This window comes from Acipenser ruthenus, chromosome 11 (assembly GCF_902713425.1).
Source record: "Acipenser ruthenus chromosome 11, fAciRut3.2 maternal haplotype, whole genome shotgun sequence".
Lineage (NCBI taxonomy): Eukaryota > Metazoa > Chordata > Actinopteri > Acipenseriformes > Acipenseridae > Acipenser > Acipenser ruthenus.
In genome coordinates, this window is record NC_081199.1 from 31,668,918 (window position 1) to 31,691,515 (window position 22,598).

A 22,598-nucleotide genomic window follows, 5' to 3' on the forward strand; every position below is an offset into this window, starting at 1 on the left:
AAGTGGATGATCATTGGTATTTAATACTGGTAGTTTCAAGTGCATCTTTATTATGCTAATAGTTTTTGAAGCAGTTCTGTTTTGAAAAGAAGAAAAAAAAGCTCCCCAGTAAACAACTAAAAATAAAAAGGAGAAATTAAGCGTATGTGAATTTCAGTGCAACTTGCTAAAATGTAAAACCATAACTACAAAGATGTACCTTTTTTCTTATTTACCTATTTTGAGACTAGTGAATGAAGGAACATGAAAAATGTGTTTTACAATGTTAATGAGAGCCTACAGTATTTACTATGTAGGTCTTGATTAGTACTAGAAAATAAAGAAATATTAGCATGTTTTTTATACTGTCAAGCTTCAAGACACATTGAATGAACATTTAAAAAAGAATAATGTTAAGTATAGTAAAGGTAGCTCAGCATCAGCAGTAATAGGAGCTCACCATGGAAAAGCAAGATGGGCCTGAAGGTTTGTAATAAGTTATGACAAAATAGCTTGGCTCAACTCGTCAGTCGCTACTAGATCATTCCCAAATATAAAGGTGGCCCATAGATCCGAGGTCCACTGCTTCAAATTCATGTGACTTCTATATTTTGCTTTCACAGGCAGAAAACAAAAACATAATAGAATTTGCTTGAGACTAAAGAAACTTGTAACTGTTCAACTGTTTTGATTTTTAAATCAAAGTTTTAAATTCTAACACTACAAATTGAGGTAATTTATTTCACATATACAATAGTGTTTTTTTTCTTCTCTCTTGCTCAGTTATGTAGCAGTTTAGATATGCCAAGCTGTCTGGTGGTTTGTTTTAATTTCATTTGGACACTACGTGTTTTAAACAGTCGATATTTACGTTTCTTTTTTTAGCCTAACAGTGACTTGTCCTTTGGTTTTAAATGGCACCAGTGGATACTATGAGAGAAATATATATATATATTTTTTTTTAAGCTTCATATAATTTCAGCTTTAATGCAGGTTTGGTTTAGTGAGTGATTCTTGTTACATTCCATTACAGGTGCCAGGTGTGACACTCAAGGAGTGGAAACAGCAGAGGCTCGTCTGAAAGACCTGACCCCCATGATGCGGGTAATATTTGTGAGGGCTATTCCTAATGACACACAGGAGACAAACATTTATGATTTCCCGGTTTACAAAACCAAACTAACATGCGTCTGGACTTTCTATTTAAAAACAAAGGAAAGGTCTGCCTATTGGGTCCTTGCTGGTGTTGCGCTGCTTTTAAGTTTTGTAGAAAACATACAAATCACTGTGCTTGTTTTAAAACTTACCCATTTAAGCTATTAAAGTCTGTACAACACATTTTGAAGAATTGTTTATTTGAACAGAAAAACAAACACAAAACCCCTAATAGCACAATAGGTAATGTATTGCAGTGTTCTGTATTCTGCAGCTTGTAAGGTATCAATTGAAGTAAAATAAACACACAACTTCCACATTTCTTTTTATTTTGCTGAAAACACGTGCTGGCAATACATAGAAAAGGAGACCCTTTATCTTAAATCAAAAATCATTACACAGTAACTTTAATCAATCAATAATGAATGTTAGAAAAATGTTATCGGCATTTCTGGGTATAGTATTCCTTTCTGTAGGTCGATGGGAAGCAGAATCTTTGCTTTTCCATCAAACAATCAACTTTACCCTTGTTCCATATGAGAACCCTCCTGGAGTGCAGGGTAAGCAGTTGTTCATGACTCTGGATGAACTTGCTGCAGTGGGGTTGGGTGGCTCTGAATGTCAATTTTACAGCCCAGTAGACACACACTGATTGGGGTAAAGCAGTATATGAAAGCAAGATCAATGACTCTACTACATACAACTTGCTAAAATATTCAAAAAAATGGTGCAATGTCTCAATATGAACACAAGTTAATTCAAATATCAGTACATTTCATAAGTGCTGGAAATAAAACCTGTTTAATATCCCAATATGAACACAGACAGACATACTGCCAACAATAACATATTCATTGGAATTAAAGACAGGAATGGAGCAGTGTTAACCAATTTTGATCACAAAAGGCACAAGTGCTTATCTTATTTTTTAAGCTTTGCTAAAAATTACTAACAAAATACATTTGATCAATTCATCAAAACGGCAAGATACAGAAGTGGCAAAAATAGACACTTTAAAATCTATTAAGCAGAACAGTAAAATCCAACATAAAAAGATGAAATCATTAACATTTAAACTTGTATGATTATTAACAGAAGGCAGGCATTCAAATCTGTTCTTTTCCATGACTGATTGGTTCAGGATCAGATAAGTGCCTGGAAGTTCAAATACAAAAACTGCATACATTCAAAAGCAAATCAAAACAGCAGGGGAGTCATCTTTTTGAAGACAAAATGTTTTAATCTTTCTGTTTTAGTTTTCATCCACTTCATTTTCAAGTTCTTTTTTAAGACTGGAAAAAAAAAAAAAAGGTTATTCAATTGAACACTCAACATGTTCAAGGCAGCATGTTAAGACAAATGTTCAAACTGAATCAGTAAAATCATTTAACCCTTTGCGGTCTATTTATTAATCGCGCGTCGGGCACGCCAGGTCTAATTAATTTTCACACGCGCAGTTAATTTTATACGCGCTGTTTAAAAGTATTTTTTTTCACAGTCAAACGGGTTTAAATGGCCCTGCATATCAACAAAGCACACACTAGGCATCTCCAGCCCCGCCCCAGCCTTTTGTTTGCTATAGCGTTCAGCTGTGTAAGAAATAAATAATAATAATAATAATAATAATAAGTCGTACATACCGATCGATCATCTCCAGATCACTCGTTTTATCACCAAACTCCTCAATAATGCGATCCAAGTCATTATTTTATTACTATAACATCTGAAAAAAGCTCTGCAAATGTCCATGATAGTCTCAGTGCGCTGACGCACTTAGCCAGCTTGTTTACTATGGACGCCCATTATCTGATACCTGATACCATGTATGACTATTCATGAAATACGCATTTTTTTTTTTTTTTTTCCCCCCGACTTGTCTCGGCTCCTGTCGCTACCACTCGGCAATTGAATGGTTTTCTCGGCTTTTTCCGGAGAAAAAACGACTAAACACCCGTTTATTGCGTTGCTATAATGATGTCGGACCCAGTCCGACAAAGGACCTGTGAGGAATAATTGCAATGTCGGACCCAGTCCGACAATGGACCGCAAAGGGTTAAGGCAGGTTTTACATTTTACTAATAATTTTGGACACCTATGGCTGGCTTCACCGACTCCAATTATTACTAATCTTGGACTAACTAATATTTTAGGCAAAGTAGTCCTAGACTAGTGCAAATCGAGGTCTGTGAAACCACTAATGTTACATTACATGTTACAGTCTTAATTTAATTACCTTTTCAAGTATGCATGAACATTGTCAAATCCATGGTATTTTGCCAAGTAGACCAGCACACCAGTAGCACAGCGCCCTTCTCGCTGTCTGCAGAAGCTGCAGTTACAGATTCCTTGGCAAGGGGGGCAGTGCCAGTTCTATAACAAAATAGTACAAGTTAACTCCTGATCAAAGCCAGCACGTCAGTGACAGACTGGAATAGCTGAAATCTTGGTTAATCCTTTGATTCCTCAGATCTCTACAACATTTACAAAAGCACGTTATGGAGATAGCAACTTGCTCCTGGACCACATGTTGCCCACAATAGAACTAATGTAATTGTGACAATTGTGCCTTCTGAAAAAAAAAAAATATATATATATATATATACATTTTTTAATGATGCATTATCTGTGGTCTTTAAATAATTTGTGTGCTGTAGTAGCCACCAAAACAACTGGTAGCAAGACAAACAGTTATTACTATTGCTTACAGGAGAAGAAATTGCAGTGTATTCATGAGTAGTTAAGTTTATAGTTCAGTTTCTGTCCCAACGAGACAAATACTTTCAAATTGAGGGAAACTATTTCATTTGTAGTCACCCCTCCATTATTCAAAATCAAGGACATCACAGTATGATGCCTTGATCAAGAAAGTACAAACTTAAGTGATACACTAACACAGTAAGTTTCTCAGCAACATGGTGGCTTCATATCAGACAGCTGCAGTGGACAACCCAGGTATGAATGTTAATTTTAAATTAGGCAGACCATTTGTGCCTGGAACAAGTCACTAAAACAATAATTTAACATTTTTTATTGGGCCCCAAAAGCCAATAAACAGAAGCACAGTAAAAATGCAATGTGCAGTTAAACTGAAGCATTTTTAAAATAGCAGGCCGAAATTAAAAATCAATTGTACAAGTGTTTGGTACTTACAGGATCCAGCAAGGCATTTCGAACCTCTTCTCCATAGCGGTTCCGAAGGCACGGGCCACAGAACTGTCCTCTCACTCCCACACACTTGGGATTGCGGCAGTTCGTTTTGGTGTCAGTGGTTTTTTGACGGCACTGGTGGCAAGTGGACCCCTGACAAGAAAAATAAAATACAACTGTGTTAAAATACTTCAATAAAAGCTGCTTGAACCTATTATTTTACATTCATCAACCAACACAAAATCTATGTAACTGCTTTCTGAAGATGAGAAAGACAGCTGTGCAATGTTATATATCAATAAAAAACACTTACTGTTGCTCGATTATAAACTTTCTCTCTGACATTAAAGCAGATATTGTCTAGTTCCATCTCTGTAATCTCTTCCACTGGACGCACTATGTGAGGGATGGTCATAGCACCTGTATAGCTTCTCCTGCGAGGCTCACCCTACAGCAGGAGGAAAACTGGAATCAGCGATAATCGTAACCAAAGCACCCAAATCCATATCACTCTAAAGTTTTTCATAATGTCAAATTGACAGCAGGACCAAGAGTAATAGTAGTTACTCCTACCAAGACAGAATGGGTGGAGCAACTACCATGACTCAATACAGGGTTGAACATTTTGGAAATATTAGGGTACCACAACAACTACTCCAAACTGTTTAAATGGTAGTCTACTACATTATCTTTCTTTACAGATCTTATACCACATAATGTCAAAATGTGTTGATGGACTTGGAAAAATCTGCAAATGAAGAAACAAAATATACAGTAAATGCACAGATGAAACTTGTGTATTTATAGAGATTGTGATTAGCTAGGGAATACAATCAATAATGCATGTAATCCCTTCTGGATGAATGGGTTCAATGGATTTAACTGGTGCAGTTTTAGCTTCTTTGATCAGATGAAACCACATGCTGCTTTAACAAATTGTCCGAGTCCTTAAATGGTGCAGTATAATAAAGGTAGAAAATTCCTGAATGGAAATGGAATCTGCATCCCAATAAGGGTTACATATTGCCCTTACCTGATAGTCATCATCGATCGTCCTCCTCTTCCTCACCAAGCTGTACTTGTCTTCGTCGCTATCTTCCTCTGGTGAAGGCGTGGGGGGCCCGTCAATCAGGGAGCGTGAGCGGGTATGGGGTCGGGCACTGCGCTCAGGGTTCCTCCTCCCAGGGCCTGTTCCCAGAGAGCGCCGAGAGGGTCTCCTGGGCTGTGGGGGCAGAAAGAGCAGGTTCTTACTCAGCACTCATTTTATTTGTATACAATACAAATTAAGGATACAATCTATTCATTTTATCTAGGACCTTCAACCTTTTCTTCTGACTTCTCCCACATGCTTCGGAATTCTCTCATTTGAATCTTTTCTCTACGGTTCAGGTTTTCTATATTTCCTGTGTTTAATTTCTTTCACGTTATCCTGTTCAAAGATATTTTTATTCCCTCTAGGCAGGAGCCAAAATGTCCTTCTGGTAGGCTTAGGATTTATCAAAAATAAAAATAAGAAGATTCTTACCGAGGGAGTCGAAGGCAGAGACATTCTCCCTTTAAAAAATCCTGGCATATTCTTCAGTTCAGCCATAAGCTTTGCAAGCTGAAAAAGTAAGAAAATCCAGAATTAAATGAATTACTAAAATAAAAAATAAAACATTAAAGAACATAATAAACACAGTATTAAAGGGTACATAAGGACCTTTATATTTTATTGTGTTACATGTTCTCTTGTGTTCCTACAACTGTTTACGTAAGGTGTGTGTAAAGTTTAATAATTTTTTTTTATACTTTAAACAGTTTTTAAACTTTTAAATTGCATTCCCTGCCTCAAGATGGCTTCCCATGTACCCGCATGGACCTCTCAGAACTACATTTCCCATCATCCTCCTGCTCACTGGTGAATCCATCTCAGTTACATATGTGAGCAGAAGGATGATGGGAAATGTAGTTCTGAGAGGTCCATGCAGGTACATAAGAAGCCAATTTGCTATTAATATTATTTTTCATGTATAATGTAAGTGCTGGCTGTAACAAGGATGGCAGGAGCCATTTAATAATACTATGCAAAATGTTTTCATTACTACGCTTACCATAGCTTTGTTCTCCTTGATATTAATGGCTCTCTTCTCTATGAAGCTTAGGCCTTTTTCATCATCAGAATCCAAATCAGACTCTGATTCCTTTTGTTGTGGAGACGGTGGCTTTGCGGGTGTCTTCACCCTAGCGTTCCCTTTCCTTACTGGGAATTTCAGGGCTACTTTTAATGGGGGTGACCTTCTCTGCCTTCTTGGTTGAAATGACTCATCTTCAGATTCCACTTTCTGAAATTTCAAAATACGGAACAATTTTCAGTTAAACATTAAAACATGCTGTAACACACATGCATTAGGTCACAGGTTAAGTGCTCGTGCACATGGATCCTTGGGATTGAACTGGTGATATTTTTCATGACTACAGTATACCCTGTGCTGTTATTTTGTTTTTGGGTTACTGTAGTTTACCAGTTATGGACATCAGTTCACACACCCAAAAAACTCTGAGGTGATAGAATCCTCATTCTCCATGTAAACTTTCACATAAAAAAAATATATTCTAATAAGAACATAAGAAAGTTTACAAACGAGAGGAGGCCATTCAGCCCATCTTGCTCGTTTGGTTGTTAGTAGCTTATTGATCCCAGAATCTCATCAAGCAGCTTCTTGAAGGATCCCAGGGTGTCAGCTTCAACAACATTACTGGGGAGTTGGTTCCAGACCCTCACAATTCTCTGCGTAAAAAAGTTCCTCCTATTTTCTGTTTTGAATGCCCCTTTATCTAATCTCCGTTTGTGACCCCTGGTCCTTGTTTCTTTTTTAAGGTCAAAGAAGTCCCCTGGGTCGACATTGTCTAAACCTTTTAGGATTTTGAATGTTTGAATCAGATTGCCGCGTAGTCTTCTTTGTTCAAGACTGAATAGATTCAATTCTTTTAGCCTGTGCATATGACATGCCTTTTAAACCTGGGATAATTCTGGTTGCTCTTCTTTGCACTCTTTCTAGAGCAGCAATATCCTTTTTGTAACAAGGTGACCAAAACTGAACACAATATTCTAGGTGAGGTCTTACTAATGCATTGTAAAGTTTTAACATTACTTCCCTTGACTTAAATTCAACACTTCTCACAATATATCCAAGCGGGAAAAAATGGAAAATGGAACCTGATTACGTTGATTACTCAGAGATTTGCCATTTAAAAGCATCCTCTAAAAATATATACTCCAAAGTTCATACCACTTTGCCTAATTTACAGGCTGAAAAGAATTGCTATGCTCTTTACTGGTTCCCTCTAATAGTGCCATTAAAATAAAAGTATGCAAGGTACTACATTCTGGGTTTTTGGGAGAGTGCTTTTATGTCAGACTCAGTCACCACTTAAGAAAAAATGTTCAAGGTGATGAAATAGCCATTCATCTTTAACACATAATTAGATAGGAGTGTGGCAAACTCACCATTGCTCCCATTACATCTTGCAGCTCAGTGCACTGGAAGCCACAGAAAGACTCACCATCCGAGTCTGCATCAAAAATCTTAACCAGTTCTTCTGTAACGATCTCCGATTTGAAGGTTTTCTTCTAAGAAATAACAATTAAAAAAAAGAAAGCTGTAGATGTCGTTTTAAATGTAAACCCTTACAGTTTATAAAACCTATATATTTATTTATATATATATATATATATATATATATATATATATAATGTCCTTACACTTACCGTGTTTGAAAAGTTATCCGAGCCAAAACTGTCACAGCTGTCATCAGAGGAGGATGTTTCCATGGGGACCAGAGGTACATTTCGGAAGCTTCTCAAATTCATTCTTACAGGAAGCGATACCCGCTGTAATGTTGAAAATGGTATTTAAACAATTCTGTTTAAAATATGTTTGCTGTGTTGGGATTGTTGGGAGTAGACAGCCCGCCTATAAAACAGTGTTTGCTATAGCTTTACGTCCCCCCTGGCCGCCCGAACCCAAAACACGTCATAAACGCAGTACTTAAGAGATGGGAGGCATATATCTAATATAGAAAAAGGGCCAGTCGCTCAAACCTCAGATTTTAAAGAGTAACGGCATTTTCAACCACAGTTCTCGTTCCATCATCAGTTTGAGGGCGCTCCCCTACCCGAGCTTCAATACACATGCTGGCATGCAATCCAGACTGAATGGTAAAGTACACGGTCCGCCCGGAACATTGACTCCAGCAACTTTATTTATTTATTTATTTTTTGACAGGAGTTCTGTGAATTTATAAATATGTTGCATATATTTCAGTGTTAATTATTAGTAAATACAATCTCATTATTAATAAGTAAATTCCGATGTCAGTGGTGTTTCCTTTTGTCACATCTGCGTGAACTGAAAATGAACTTCGTTTTAAATTTAGCTGTGGGTAAATCAACATCCTTACATACAACGCAACCCCCCTCTGTAACATCTGACGTGACAACTGTGTATTAAAAGTAAGAAAAATAAGCTTTGTACCCTAACCTGTTTACATTCCGTTCTAGTCAATTTGAAATATCATTTTCACAACATTACTACCAGAAACCGTCACAATGCTAACACAATCATTAACTTGTAAGTTACAATTCAGTCTTATTCAATTAAACTGCTCGTAAGAGCTGACACAATTTCCCGCGTCTAGAGCTAGACCACTACCACGTGACCACCCCTACCTTTAACAAGCTGCCAAGTCTCTGAGATACAATAAGTTATTCATGTGCGGCTTATATAATATGCATGTGCTGTAATAAAAACTAAGCAATGTGTAGTTTAAAAAATTAAATTAATCAAACAAATTAAAACAAACAATCAAATGACACTTGTAAATCCGCAACATAAGCTAAGTTATCAATTGCACAGCTAAGTATTGATGAAGAAAAATTAAATAAACAAACGAAAATAAATAATTTGCAACCAACCAATGTCAACTTAGTATGGTGCTGCAAGTGAAGGTGAGTGAAGAGGGTGTGATGCCACTGCTGCAGCCCAACATAAACACAAGGTAGTTTTTAAAGCCTGACAGCAAGTTGCAAACTGATATTTGTTAAAATGCAAAATACTGAAACTAAAAACAACCATAAGCTGATTTAAAGTACAAAATAACATTGCTAATTCAATTATTTTACTTTACCTAAAGTAAGGCAATGTGATAAATATTTTCCAACTCCCAAATTAGTTTTTCAACACCAGGTTTCAATCTCTGCAATTTGCAAGTAAGAAAAGTATGCACATTCTTACCGTAGTACGACAAGGGCCCATAGTGACTTGTTTATGTGGTCTGTTAAAAATGTATTTCACGTGTGATCCTTAACCGACTTCCTCCAGCGTCGACCCTGTTTCTGTGTTTATGAGTGAAACTTACAAAACTTTTTTAGATAGCAAACCGATCCCCTCCCCACGAAGGCGGGGCACACGCATATATTTCGCGGTTTTAGACCAGGTCCAGTTAGGTACAACAAAATTAAAATAACTTATAAATACATTTTAGTGGGCAACCTTATATACAACCATTAAATTATTTCGCGTGACATGTAATAATAGGAGCACATATGCATCTTTTTTTTTATTCGTGGTTTTATATGTTGTGTTCGTTGCTTACATAGTTTACACATTAAAGGACCCGTCTAGTGGCGCCAATTTAATGTACGTTTTGTTGGATCAAAGGATAATTTGCATAGAGGTAGGGTGACCAGAAGTCCAGGTTTAGCCGGCACAGTCCCGGTATTTGACATTTTTCTCAAAATCTTAAAAAAGTCAGCCACTTCACGTAGCGGGACTCTAAATACCTTGTCAAAATAAGTAAACAACCTTTTCCTATATAACTTAGTTTATGGCACCTGGAGTGTAAACATAATAATAATAATAATAATAATAATAATAATAATAATAATAATAATAATAATAATAAAAGCTACCAGTGTAAGCAAGAACATTTCTTCTTATAAAGTGATTACCACAGACATACGTGCTTATTCTTCAGTGCGCCATGCGGTTTCATTTAGTTCATATTCAATATGAATCTACAATTCTGTGTAATCAGGTGATTTCGTAGCTGTTCAGTTCTGGCGGGATTAACTTGCGTTTTATTACATTTATCAGTCAGGATCTCCTGAACAAACATGGCCGGAACATCAATAGCTATCTCCAACCAGAATATAAACCAAGTCTTTTTTGGACTTAAAAAGAGGTAATAGCTGAATGTGTCAGATTACTGGTTGTTGACTCTCTATGGTGTTCCTACTGGTAGTTGACCGTTTTACATGTTTCAAATACAACTATTTAACAAAAAAGTACCTTAGCATAACAAATGCACAATGTCCAGGATTTATGTCATAATTTAATGACTTCCAATCTACTCTTTTGAAGTACATGTCACTCTGAAATTCTCACAATGAAATAAACATAGAGAATCCTGTTGCTTAATTAACACATTTCTTTACTTTTTTTTTTAGTTACATCGCTAAAGTAATTTGGCACATTCAAAGGGAAATGCTAATTTCTGGAGACTCTCATAACAGTTAAAAAAGGTTATATAACTAACACTTTACTTCCTGTAAAATAGCATTATGTAAACCTCTTAATGACATGTTAAAAACAGTTACATCAGGTAGATAATTATATTACAAGTACAAATAGTGAGATCAGGTATATAAATTATAACACAAATATTCAAAATATTAATAAATCAATACATTGAAATATAATCTGAATAAATGTTTCATGTCCTGTATTTAATCGCATATACATTCTGTTGAACACAATTGTCAAGATGCCATAATGTAATTAATCAGCGCATGAGGATAAACAAATGTCCAGCACATTTTCTGCAGTGCTGCAGCAATCTTAACATATTGCAATAAAAAATAACAGTTTGGTAGAATTGATTTCAAGGATAAAAATCTTTAACAATCACTGTACAGCCATATTAAAAATAGGCCTGAATTAAGTTTAAAAATAAAGTATGAATGGCAGTGATCTGGAGCTGAATTGGTAAAGTTAAAAAGCCTTTACAATTTGGTAATGGAGGAGGAAATGGAGGGGAGGTTAGGCAGAGACTAATTCTGTGGCTAGGAAGCTAGAAGTGTCACCTCCATTGTTAAAAATAACAGAATTATGCGATTGGATTAGTGTGTACAACGATACTGCGCTCTAGTGACAGATTGACCACATAGGAACATCAAGGTAGTGTCAACATAACTATGTTTCAGTGTCTGAAGAGAGCAGCAACCTGTGGGTAACAGAGTCAACTTCGACCACGACCACGGCTGCCTCGCCTCGGCCTGCTTTTTGCCTGTTTGTTGTCCTGCCTCGGCGACTTTTTCTGACGCTCAACCTTGGTCCAACCACCTTCACCGACCTTTGGTGCCTCTGTGTTACCTCTGCTTTCGTTCACTCCTGAAGACATCCCTGGAATTACCCGGTGATTATTTGGTGAGGCCGAGGCCAAGTTACTTGTCCTTGGTAAATGGAGCGGAGCTCTATGGGGCCTCTCTGGTTTTGTTCCTGTAGGTGACCTTGTGTGTCTGTAAGTCCCTCCAGAAACACTTAAGGAACGGTAACCTGAATAATCATTGTGGTAACCAGCTCTTGCGCTTCCTTTATCTGAAGTGCTCTCTGACGCTGTGCTGGAGGGACTGCTTCCCTTGGAGCCGAGGTGCACTGAGGAGAGTTTTCTAGTCAGTTCCGATGTTGGGGATGAACTTCTGGAGTCATTCCAAGGTGAGGCCTGACAGCGATTAGGGGATCTCCTCACAGCTGCTGCGTATGATTCTTGATTGGCGCAGAATGTTAAGAACTGAGGTAAAGTAGTTGCGCTGGCACTGCTGGCAGGAGGTAGTGATGTGTGATGCTGCTGTGCTGCATTCATCAGTAACTGTTTCATTCTCAGGTCATATATCCACTGAGGATCTACAACTTAAAAGTAAAAAGAGATATTAACTATGGTTTAAATAAACAAATACTGAATTATTTGAGAATTTGTAAAATCACAGGCCAACAGCTAGAAAACTGTTTGAGTATGAAGCTGGGGGACAGATCTCTACACAACAGAAGGAGAAATACATGCACTTTCCATATCTTCATGACATATAGATCTCAAACAAGCAAACAGTACAAAATGATCCACCGCACAAACAATACTGTACAATGATTTGCCATAGACTGAACTAAATGAAAGAAATGAGACAAAACCGGAAATTGCCACAGCTCTCTCCAAAGATGTCAGTCTTGATTGTGCAGGATTGTGCATATTGACTTTTCTGTTATGTGAATTTTATATAAAGCCAATACACATGTTACATTCAGTTATGTAGATGTGTGCACTGTACTGTGAAGAGCAACAGATGTGTATGAAAAGTCCCAGACCTTTTACCATCCATTACAGTGCAAGAATTGCAAACAGGTTTAACCTCACAATATCTGAACAAACTGCACAATGCGTCTGGTCAGTAACTCCATTACGAGTGTACTATGTGGTCAAATTAGTCATTGTGGTTTGAATTACTGTATGACAGCTTTGAGATGTTTGGTACAGCTTTTTTATGAATACCTATAAGAAAGACTTACTTGAGTTTGATCTACTGCTTTGTTTGCCTTCTGTGTTTGGTAGAGCAGTTTGTATTACAAGCTCCACTGTTTTTATCTCATCCCAAGCACTGACAGAACACCACCTGACAGTATGGTTGTGTCTTGTTGTTTTGGGAGACTTTACATCATTCTGTTGAAACAAAATAGAACAGGCAGAGCACTTGGAATGAACCAAATTTGACTATCTCTGGAGAACTAAGGGTAAGTGAATTCTTGTGGAAATTGAAAAAATGTTTGGAAGCAATACTTATGGATATTTGCTCCCACATTTTATTTATTTATTTATTTATTGATTGTCTGTTAGTTTCAGTCCACAAACATTTTTATACAAAGAACTTATAAAAGCAATTGTTTTGTCAATTGAAAAACAAGAATGTATGTCTGAATGTTTTAAACACAGATTTACATTGAAATCAAAAGGAATGCTATTCATATTAAAATATGATGAGTGAATTCTGAAATGAAGACTCACCTCATAATTAACAACACATTCCACAACCTGGTCCTCTCTTATTCCAACAATCCACTTGTCCATCACAAAAGGTGGCTACAACACATTAGCGTCCTTTAAACATCTTTTACAGAAGAAGATATCCAAACCCTTTCAGTGGCTACACAATTGACATGCAAAGTGTTCATATATATTCAAGCATTGAATAGAAGTCTTTTGATTTAAAAATGACATTGAACTAAATTAAAGATGTGGCATACCGGCAAAATTAACTGAAATCATTTTAAATGCCAGCTATTCTAATAAGCCATTGAAAAAAAAAAAAAAAAGTTATGTAGCTCAGCTGTTTTAATAATATTTATTTATTTATTCAATTTTTCTAATTGTTTTTTCTTACAATTGCTAATTTTTGCAAACCGCCCCAGCAGCCAGTGCTAAACAAACAGGCTTATGTAATCATTAGCCTTACTAAAAATGACAAACGAACAATACTGGAAAACTGCATATTTACCTTGGTCATCTTTATGACATATGCATCAGGCCTATTGACACTGAAAGTCACATCTTTAATGTACGTTATGGCGACTTCATCCCCATCCAGCTCCATGTAGATTTTCCATTTGCAGTCCTACACATTAAAAAAAAAAAAAAATACATTAATAATGACATGGTTCTTAGTAAGGGGGTGTCAAAGTTTGGAAAATGTGAAACCGACCAGCACAATACAGTAACTGTTACAGAAGCACTTCCTTAAACATTTAAAACAGAAGTTAAAAGTTGTACATTGAGATAAGACATCTTGCTCACAGGAACAGTTGCCCCCCTCCCCTGCAAAAAAAGGATTTGAATCTAAATTTACTATATGTATGGACAGCTTTACTAAATGATTATATACCTCTGATTTAAGTCAATTTTTGTGAATTTTGTTGCATCATTGTGTTGTAAAATCACACATTGGATCAGGTACTGAAAATATCATTTATAAAGCTTTGAATTATTCTGATTAAATGAATTTAATAAAAGGTAATATCACGTACCACCCTTTGTGTTGTAATAGAAACAATGAACACATAAGATACACTTGCAATGCACGTTAACATGATATACTGTACAGCCAAGTCCACATTTACATATTCTAAATCAACAGCACAACCTAGAGGACATTTGACAGTAATGCTATGGCAGAATGGTTGTGGTGTACCAGATGTCTGTCAGTCGGGAGATATCCAAAAGAACAAAAAAAACCAAACAAAAAAACAACTATATATATATATATATATATATATATATATATATATATATATATATATATATATATATATATATATATATATATAAAGATGCTATTTTCAAATCTGTTTGTTTTGTGTATCGTGTTTTATTTTATTTGTAGGGATACCAGGTTCATGCTTCGGGGGGAAAAAAATATTAGTATGGTAGAAACAACATCAAAAATTGAAAATATTAAGTCATAAAACTGAAATTGTAATGAGTACAATTTATTTTGGATTTGTAAGAGTGCAAAAAATATAAGATCTCACTGGTGTCTACTGAGCAGCCCCTAATCAGACAAGAGGACCCCATGTGATCTGAAAACCTTAATAGCCACTTAACAGCCACGCCGGTTCCTGGGGATATATCCCTGAAGATGAGGCACTTGATGTAGGGGACTCCCCTTGGGCCAATCTACTACTGCTATACACTGAAGACCCTGATATTGATGTGCAACAGCCATAAGAAATGAGTTTGTATCAGATGTCTTAGTTTGTCGCATTAACATTAGCTACACCTTTTGTTTTTGTCCTACTTAACTATACATTATATAGTATTCAGGCTGATTTTCACACCACTAATTTATAGGATTCTGTAAAAGTAATTGTTCTTTAATAATAATAATAATAATAATAATAATAATAATAATAATAATAATAATAATAATAATAATAACATATTCAGGTTACTCTCTAGGCTAATGTTGCTGATTAAAATTTTCCAAACAATATAACAAAACCAATAGCTAGCCCACCGATAGTTTCTACACTCGTCTCTGAACTGAAAAGACCCTGGTGTCTTACTTGTTGTCCGCTGTGTATTTCAGTACAGAAATACAATGCTTTGATGGAAAATGGTGTAAAAGTACTCTTGCCTAATAAGCTCTTGTGATCACGGAGCGGTGGCTGATCAGAGCACCGTGCAGCCGGCTCAGGGCTGCCCCTCCAGGACCCATCCCATCTGTTTGTCGAGCAGGAGAGAAGATGAATCCCAGCCTTCTCTCTTACTGCTGTCAAGTTCTCCCTTACAAGGGCTTCTTATTACACTGAACAAGATCCCTAAAGGAAGCTGGCACAGGCCGTGCCATTATTGTTTAATTTTAGTAGTTGCCCTGGTACGATATGGACTAAAAGTTAAGTCATTTTAAGACCCCACATTTCTTTTAATTTAGGCAAGTATCTTCTGAAGCAACATACCTAGAATGAGACAGTAACCTCTCTAAGAATGATTTTTTTTTAAATTCTACATTGTGATGTTAGTTTAATACAGCCAATAATATTGTAACAAAAAAAATAATCTCGCTGACAATAGGTTGATCTGAAAACAGAATTGTTTATTGAGCACTTCCCTTCAATAATTATATATATATATATATATATATATATATATATATATATATATATATATATATATATATATATATATATATATATATTAGCTCAAAGAGCCAGCTGCCCAACGTTTCGATATGCTGTACATATCTTTCTCAAGGGAGCCTGTGTTTGAATCAAAACATTGGAGGTATTTATAGGTTTTTGACAGCATGACAACTACTTGTTATTGTTTATTATTATTATTATTATTATTATTATTATTATTATTATTATTATTATTATTATTATTGTTATTATTATTTATTTCTTAGCAGACGCCCTGATCCAGGGCGACATACAGTCGTAAACAAAAATACATTTCAAGAATCACAGTAAAAGTAATAATACAATTAAGAACAAGATAAAAAAATATGTTTATAGTCAAATCCATGATTTAATCTTACATGACGTAATGGTGTTCTATATATTGTGACATCGTTTTTACTTCTATCTTTGAATCTATATTAATTCTAATTAACATTACTTTATATAAACTTATATTTACATTATCATGCAATGCTGGCTCTGAGGATCAGTTTTGATTTGGCCTCCCCAGCGCATCAGCATGCACAACTTTGAATGAATTTTGTTTATTTATTTAAATGTTATATATTTATTGAAGTTTATTAGTCTGCTAAGAAATAAATAATAAATTAGTTCATTCTTTTCTGTTGAGTCCCGCTGGCATAATCGTGTTCAGTCTGTTTATCCATTTACTTTCTTTTATTCTTATATATATATATATATATATATATATATATATATATATATATATATATATATACAGACGTGCTCAAATTTGTTGGTACCCTTACAGCTCATTGAAATAATGCTTCATTCCTCCTGAAAAGTGATGAAATTAAAAGCTATTTTATCATGTATACTTGCATGCCTTTGGTATGTCATAGAATAAAGCAAAGAAGCTGTGAAAAGAGATGAATTATTGCTTATTCTACAAAGATATTCTAAAATGGCCCGGACACATTTGTTGGTACCCCTTAGAAAAGATAATAAATAACTGGATTATAGTGATATTTCAAACTAATTAGTTTCTTTAATTAGTATCACACATCTTGTAATCAGTCATTCAGCCTATTTAAATGGAGAAAAGTAGTCACTGTGCTGTTTGGTATCATTGTGTGCACCACAATGAACATGGACCAGAGAAAGCAAAGGAGAGAGTTGTCTGAGGAGATCAGTAAGAAAATAATAGACAAGCATGGTAAAGGTAAAGGCTACAAGACCATCTCCAAGCAGCTTGATGTTCCTGTGACAACAGTTGCAAATATTATTAAGAAGTTTAAGGTCCATGGAACTGTAGCCAACCTCCCTGGGCGCGGCCGCAAGAGGAAAATCGACCCCAGATTGAACAGAAGGATAGTGCGAATGGTAGAAAAAGAACCAAGGATAACTGCCAAAGAGATACAAGCTGAACTCCAAGGTGAAGGTACGTCAGTTTCTGATCGCACCATCTGTCGCTTTTTGAGCGAAAGTGGGCTCCATGGAAGAAGACCCAGGAGGACTCCACTTTTGAAAGGAAAACATAAAAAAGCCAGACTGGAATTTGCTAAAATGCATATTGACAAGCCACAATCCTTCTGGGAGAATGTCCTTTGGACAGATGAGTCAAAACTGGAGCTTTTTGGCAAGTCACATCAGCTCTATGTTCACAGACAAAAAAATGAAGCTTTCAAAGAAAAGAACACCATACCTACAGTGAAACATGGAGGAGGCTTGGTTATGTTTTGGGGCTGCTTTGCTGCGCCTGGCACAGGGTGCCTTGAATCTGTGCAGGGCACAATGAAATCTCAAGACTATCAAGGCATTCTGGAGCGAAACGTACTGCCCAGTGTCAGAAAGCTCTGTCTCAGTCGCAGGTCATGGGTCCTCCAACAGGATAATGACCCAAAACACACAGCTAAAAGCACCCAAGAATGGATAAGAACAAAACATTGGACTATTCTGAAGTGGCCTTCTATGAGTCCTGATCTGAATCCTATCGAACATCTATGGAAAGAGCTGAAACTTGCAGTCTGGAGAAGGCATCCATCAAACCTGAGACAGCTGGAGCAGTTTGCTCAGGAAGAGTGGGCCAAACTACCTGTTAACAGGTGCAGAAGTCTCATTGAGAGCTACAGAAAACATTTGATTGCAGTGATTGCCTCTAAAGGTTGTGCAACAAAATATTAGGTTAGCGGTCCCATCATTTTTGTCCATGCCATTTTCATTTGTTTTATTATTTACAATATTATGTTGAATAAAAAATCAAATGCAAAGTCTGATTTCTATTAAATATGGAATAAACAATGGTGGATGCCAATTACTTTTGTCAGTTTCAAGTTATTTCAGAGAAAATTGTGCATTCTTCGTTTTTTGTGGAGGGGTACCAACAAATTTGAGCACGTCTGTATATATATATATATATATATATATATATATTGGATGTCGGCACGGGTACCAGACGCTACCCGGGTCTCTCTTTACTACCCGGGTATCAATTTATTAATTTGAGAATTTAAAGAAAATGTAGAAAACATGTCAATACAGTTGTAAGCTGGGGTCTCTGGCTGGCGTAATAAAGACAATGTTAAAACAAGCTTTGCATTAAGCATTTTCTTAACTGACAGGATATCAATGTTTTACAGAAAACAATAACACACAGCGTGCGGCAAGTATACTTCAATAATAACTGCGCCGACTATTCTCAGGAACTAAATCGAAAAGAAAACAACATATCATCATCATGTTGGTTTATATCAGTGATAACTCTGTGATCCATTTAATAATTACCTTGTGGCTTCCAATATGGAATGCTTTATTTACAGTTATTGCGCCGATATAGTTTATTACCAAAAAGATAAAATAAGTAGCCTTTATTTAAAAATAAATAAGCAAATAAATTAAAATAAAAATAGAACAATGTGGAGCACATTAAGTAAGTGTGCTTCCTCTTTGAATGAAATATTTCCTTGGCAGAGTTTGCAAATTCTGTTTTCTCCTGCTTGGTAAAGAAATTCCACCCAATGCTTTGCTTGGATGCCATTGTTATGAATTCACAAGACAGAATTTAGAGATCAGGAACGGCACTTTACTGTTATAACAATGTTATTTACCAATGTATTAAATGTTATAAATATTGTTTGATACACTATACGGTATAAAGGGTACCAATATTTATTAAATAACTCCATTGACTTTCATAGAGTATTGGTACCCTGTATTGATAAATATTGGTACCCTGTGCCTTAACTGTGCCTTAATTCACCAGATTTTTAACTACCACTCGGTAAGACGAATGGCAAGAGGTACATTGCCGTGTAAGTATAGTGCATCAAACAATATTTATAACATTTAATACAATGGTAAATAACATTGTTGCAAATACAGGGTATGTAAACTTTTGACGACAACAATATATATATATATATATATATATATATATATATATATATATATATATATATATATATATATATATATATATATCAGTTGTGTTTTAGCCTAAATATTAAGGAAAATACACAAACATTTGTTTTTGTTATTGTGAGGTTAGCAATACTCCACTGTATGCTTACAGTAAACATAAAATTATGTATTTTTACCTTAGCAGTCTCCAAAAAAAGGTATAATCAAGGCCGATATGTAGACAGAGATCTTAGCTTTCACTATTATTTATTGCCACTGGTCACAGCTGAGCTACTTTTTCCCCACAATTTATGGAATGCTATTGTGTTTGGATCACATAAAAAAAAACACAACACAACAGTGCCGAGATAACACAAGCTCTGTTAATGTGCTGCGGCCTGTTCTACAAGGTGTCATGACCCACTCTTGCATTGTCCCAAGGGTTTTCTTGTAACTAAAAAGAAATTCACAGGAAGCTGCTGGCTTAGAAGTGCACTAATAACCCAAACCAGCATTTACAAGTTGCACCGGGGTCTAGAACTGAGGTTGTTTTAATCACTTCGTCAGAAACAATGTCTAGTAATGATGTACAGGACTATGGCTGTTCTAATGACGATTCATACATAATTCAGAACCTTTCACTTGGCACCACTGTGATATCCTCATTAGCAGAGACCTATACTGGCTGTCAGATGGTGTCCACACAATTGAAGGCATTACTTTGTCTTTGAGAAGTGCAGCTGCTTCCATGACACCACCAGTATATAAAAACATGACGCCCGTTTGTTTTATTTAGTGCTAAACCTTCTAGTTTGTAAAAACAAGGCTGACATAAAACCTGACATGAGGCAGGGAAAATAATTAGCTCTCATTTTCTCAGCCTCCTATTTCCTTCTCCCTGCTGTGTTCTCTACCCACTAAACCACCACATGTCAGTCGAAATGGGAGGCAATTAGCAGGCTCATTTCAGCCCTGCAAATGCACTGAAAAGAAACTATTTATGCTGGGACAATGAACAGCTGAAAGATTAAATAACATTTGCCTTTTAAAAAGAAAATGACTTCTGGCTAAATGGGCAATTTTTGATTATATTCAAACAGCCCTAGAGTAGCAGTCTTCTTTTTTTTCTTACAAGACGCCCCTACAAAGAACCAGATTTGTGAAGAATGGAAATGAAGCATTGCTTTAGATGAAAGAACTAAATTAAAAAAAAAATGTAATGAATGTGTTACAGCAAAATATGTAAATTGGTTTGAGACTGCTCAATATTTGTTTCAAAGGTGAAAGGTTAAAGACAGTTGCTATCTAAAGAATTATATGCGGTTGAAAAGGATCCTCAGCTTGTATACATTTACATTTATTTAATTGAAAATTACAGGTATTTTTAAGCAGTAAAGAAACTGCAAAATATAAACTCTATATACCGTAGCCTTTACTATAAACTACTTAAGGGCAACTCTTTGTCATCCAGCATCTGGATGTCAATTAAAGGCATGGCTGACTAATTGCGATAATCTATAAACACAAGTATGGTTACTGAAGTTCAGATTAAACAAATGACAGATCTCTTGGTCAAAAAATAGGACCTTGAGGGTCATGAGAGAAAAAAAAATGAAAATGAGGGGCAACTCAAATGTCCTTCCAGGACCCCCTTGTAAACGAGGCCTTGTCTCAATTGGTACATCTCCTGGCTAAACAAACAAATAAATGAATGAATAAATAAATAAATAAATAAATACATACAAATAAAAATTGCAGTAAAAAATGTGCTCAGGAACTGTTGCATTTAGCGGAGCCTATTTTGAAGCAATAAATAAAACAACTCTTGTACTTGCTTCAAAATAGGGCCCAATGAGTTGAAATAGAGGTCACTGATAACCTCTTCAAATGATCCTTTATTAATATATATTTTTTTATCAGTTGTTTACTGTTCTATTTAACATTATTGTACAGACTACACCTTTATATTTTTTGTGAACAAAAACCAAGTATCCCTGTGGCCCAGCACAGAGAAAGTCACTGCACCACCCAGCACCCTATACATACACAACTTGTTATAAACATGCATATATTGTTTATAGTATTTGCCACAATACTAGTTTATGTAGTTACATGCATACTGAGTTATATTCATAATTTGTGGAGTTACAGGCATTAACTTCCTGTTAGTTTAATTTGTAATGAAATTTGCACAAACAATACCTAAAATATAGACTTCAATATCTCAGGTTACCCTGGTGTCAGTGATTGTGAAAAGGTAACTTACATCCATCGAGAGACAAACAACTTCTTGGGGTCTATTCAACTGAGCTAAGAGCCAGCGGCTTTAAATACTGACATTGTTTACACCGTTCAAAAAAAGAATTTTCAGAAAATTAAAATGGTGTATGACTGCCTCTATAATTTCATCTTTAAAATTAAGTAAAATTACACTTTATCAAATTCAACACAATATTCAGAATCAAATTGATTATTTTATATATATATATATATAGAGAGAGAGAGAGAGAGAGAGAGAGAGAGATACATTATCAAATTCAACACAATATTCAGAATCAAATTCATTATTTTATATATTTATATATATATATATTTGTATCATACCTGAGGGCCACTTCCTGGTTTAAAATGGTAACCGAAAACCAGCTCCAGATTCACCATTTTTGTCGCATCATCTTCTATTTCAGATTCAGCATCCTAAATACAGGAAACACAGGAATGCAAATACCACAATGATATGCATTTCTAATAACGCTAGGAATCGCTCGTTTTATTGAAACATTTGACATGTGTATGAGGTCTACAGTATTAGCATGGTTGTAGATTCTCAGTTTTTAACAGTATTTTTCATTTAGCTTTCAAGATTCAACAGAAATTGAACTTACCTTCATTAAAGGAGGGAAATGGAAAAGACTCAAATAATCGTGGGTTAGTTTCTCAATTTCTGTCTGGAAGAAAACACACAATGTCAAGGATTACACTTCAACTAAGAAACTCCACCCTCTGGTTTATTAGTTTACTTTTTTATATTTAGTAATAATACAGCTATATGGCACTGGAAGCTAAATCTGACTAGTTCTTTATTTGGCATGAAGGTAAGTAAACTATGACAGGCTCAGGTCAGTGCTGCTGGGGTCAACGTTGCTTCTTTATACTGACAGCAGTTGCTTAAGGATGACTGAAGTGCTGCCT

General features: G+C 35.7%; 2 protein-coding genes and 1 pseudogene across 4 annotated transcripts in view; 1 reads left to right on the forward strand and 2 right to left on the reverse strand.

Moving 5' to 3' along the window:
• Positions 1-1,458, forward strand: part of LOC117426696 (dynein axonemal heavy chain 11-like) — a 74,225-nt pseudogene extending 72,767 nt beyond the window's left edge.
• Positions 1,447-9,716, reverse strand: LOC117427131 (cell division cycle-associated protein 7). 2 transcript variants are annotated; one of them, XM_059033670.1, is made up of 10 exons: positions 9,558-9,716; positions 8,027-8,155; positions 7,772-7,894; positions 6,375-6,605; positions 5,807-5,884; positions 5,315-5,503; positions 4,595-4,729; positions 4,285-4,434; positions 3,368-3,504; positions 1,447-2,426 (listed from the first exon to the last, which is right to left on the reverse strand). In XM_059033670.1, the coding sequence occupies exons 1-10, from the start codon at positions 9,576-9,578 to the stop codon at positions 2,387-2,389; spliced, it is 1,233 nt and encodes a 410-aa protein (XP_058889653.1). In that variant the 5' UTR covers positions 9,579-9,716; the 3' UTR covers positions 1,447-2,386. The 2 variants fall into 2 exon arrangements, with proteins under 2 accessions (XP_058889653.1, XP_033901419.3); XM_034045528.3 differs by having other exon boundaries at positions 8,033-8,155; positions 9,558-9,715.
• Positions 9,717-10,738: 1,022 nt separating this feature from the next.
• LOC117427031 (mitogen-activated protein kinase kinase kinase 20-like) overlaps positions 10,739-22,598 on the reverse strand; it is a 35,828-nt gene continuing 23,968 nt past the window's right edge. For both annotated transcript variants that reach the window (XM_034045378.3, XM_034045379.3), the window contains exons 15-20: positions 22,292-22,354; positions 22,011-22,103; positions 13,868-13,984; positions 13,378-13,452; positions 12,885-13,035; positions 10,739-12,233 (exon numbers count right to left, since the gene is read on the reverse strand). In XM_034045378.3, the coding sequence (XP_033901269.1) occupies positions 11,563-12,233; positions 12,885-13,035; positions 13,378-13,452; positions 13,868-13,984; positions 22,011-22,103; positions 22,292-22,354 (1,170 nt within the window). In that variant the 3' untranslated portion in view covers positions 10,739-11,562. The remainder of the gene's footprint in view (positions 12,234-12,884; positions 13,036-13,377; positions 13,453-13,867; positions 13,985-22,010; positions 22,104-22,291; positions 22,355-22,598) is intronic.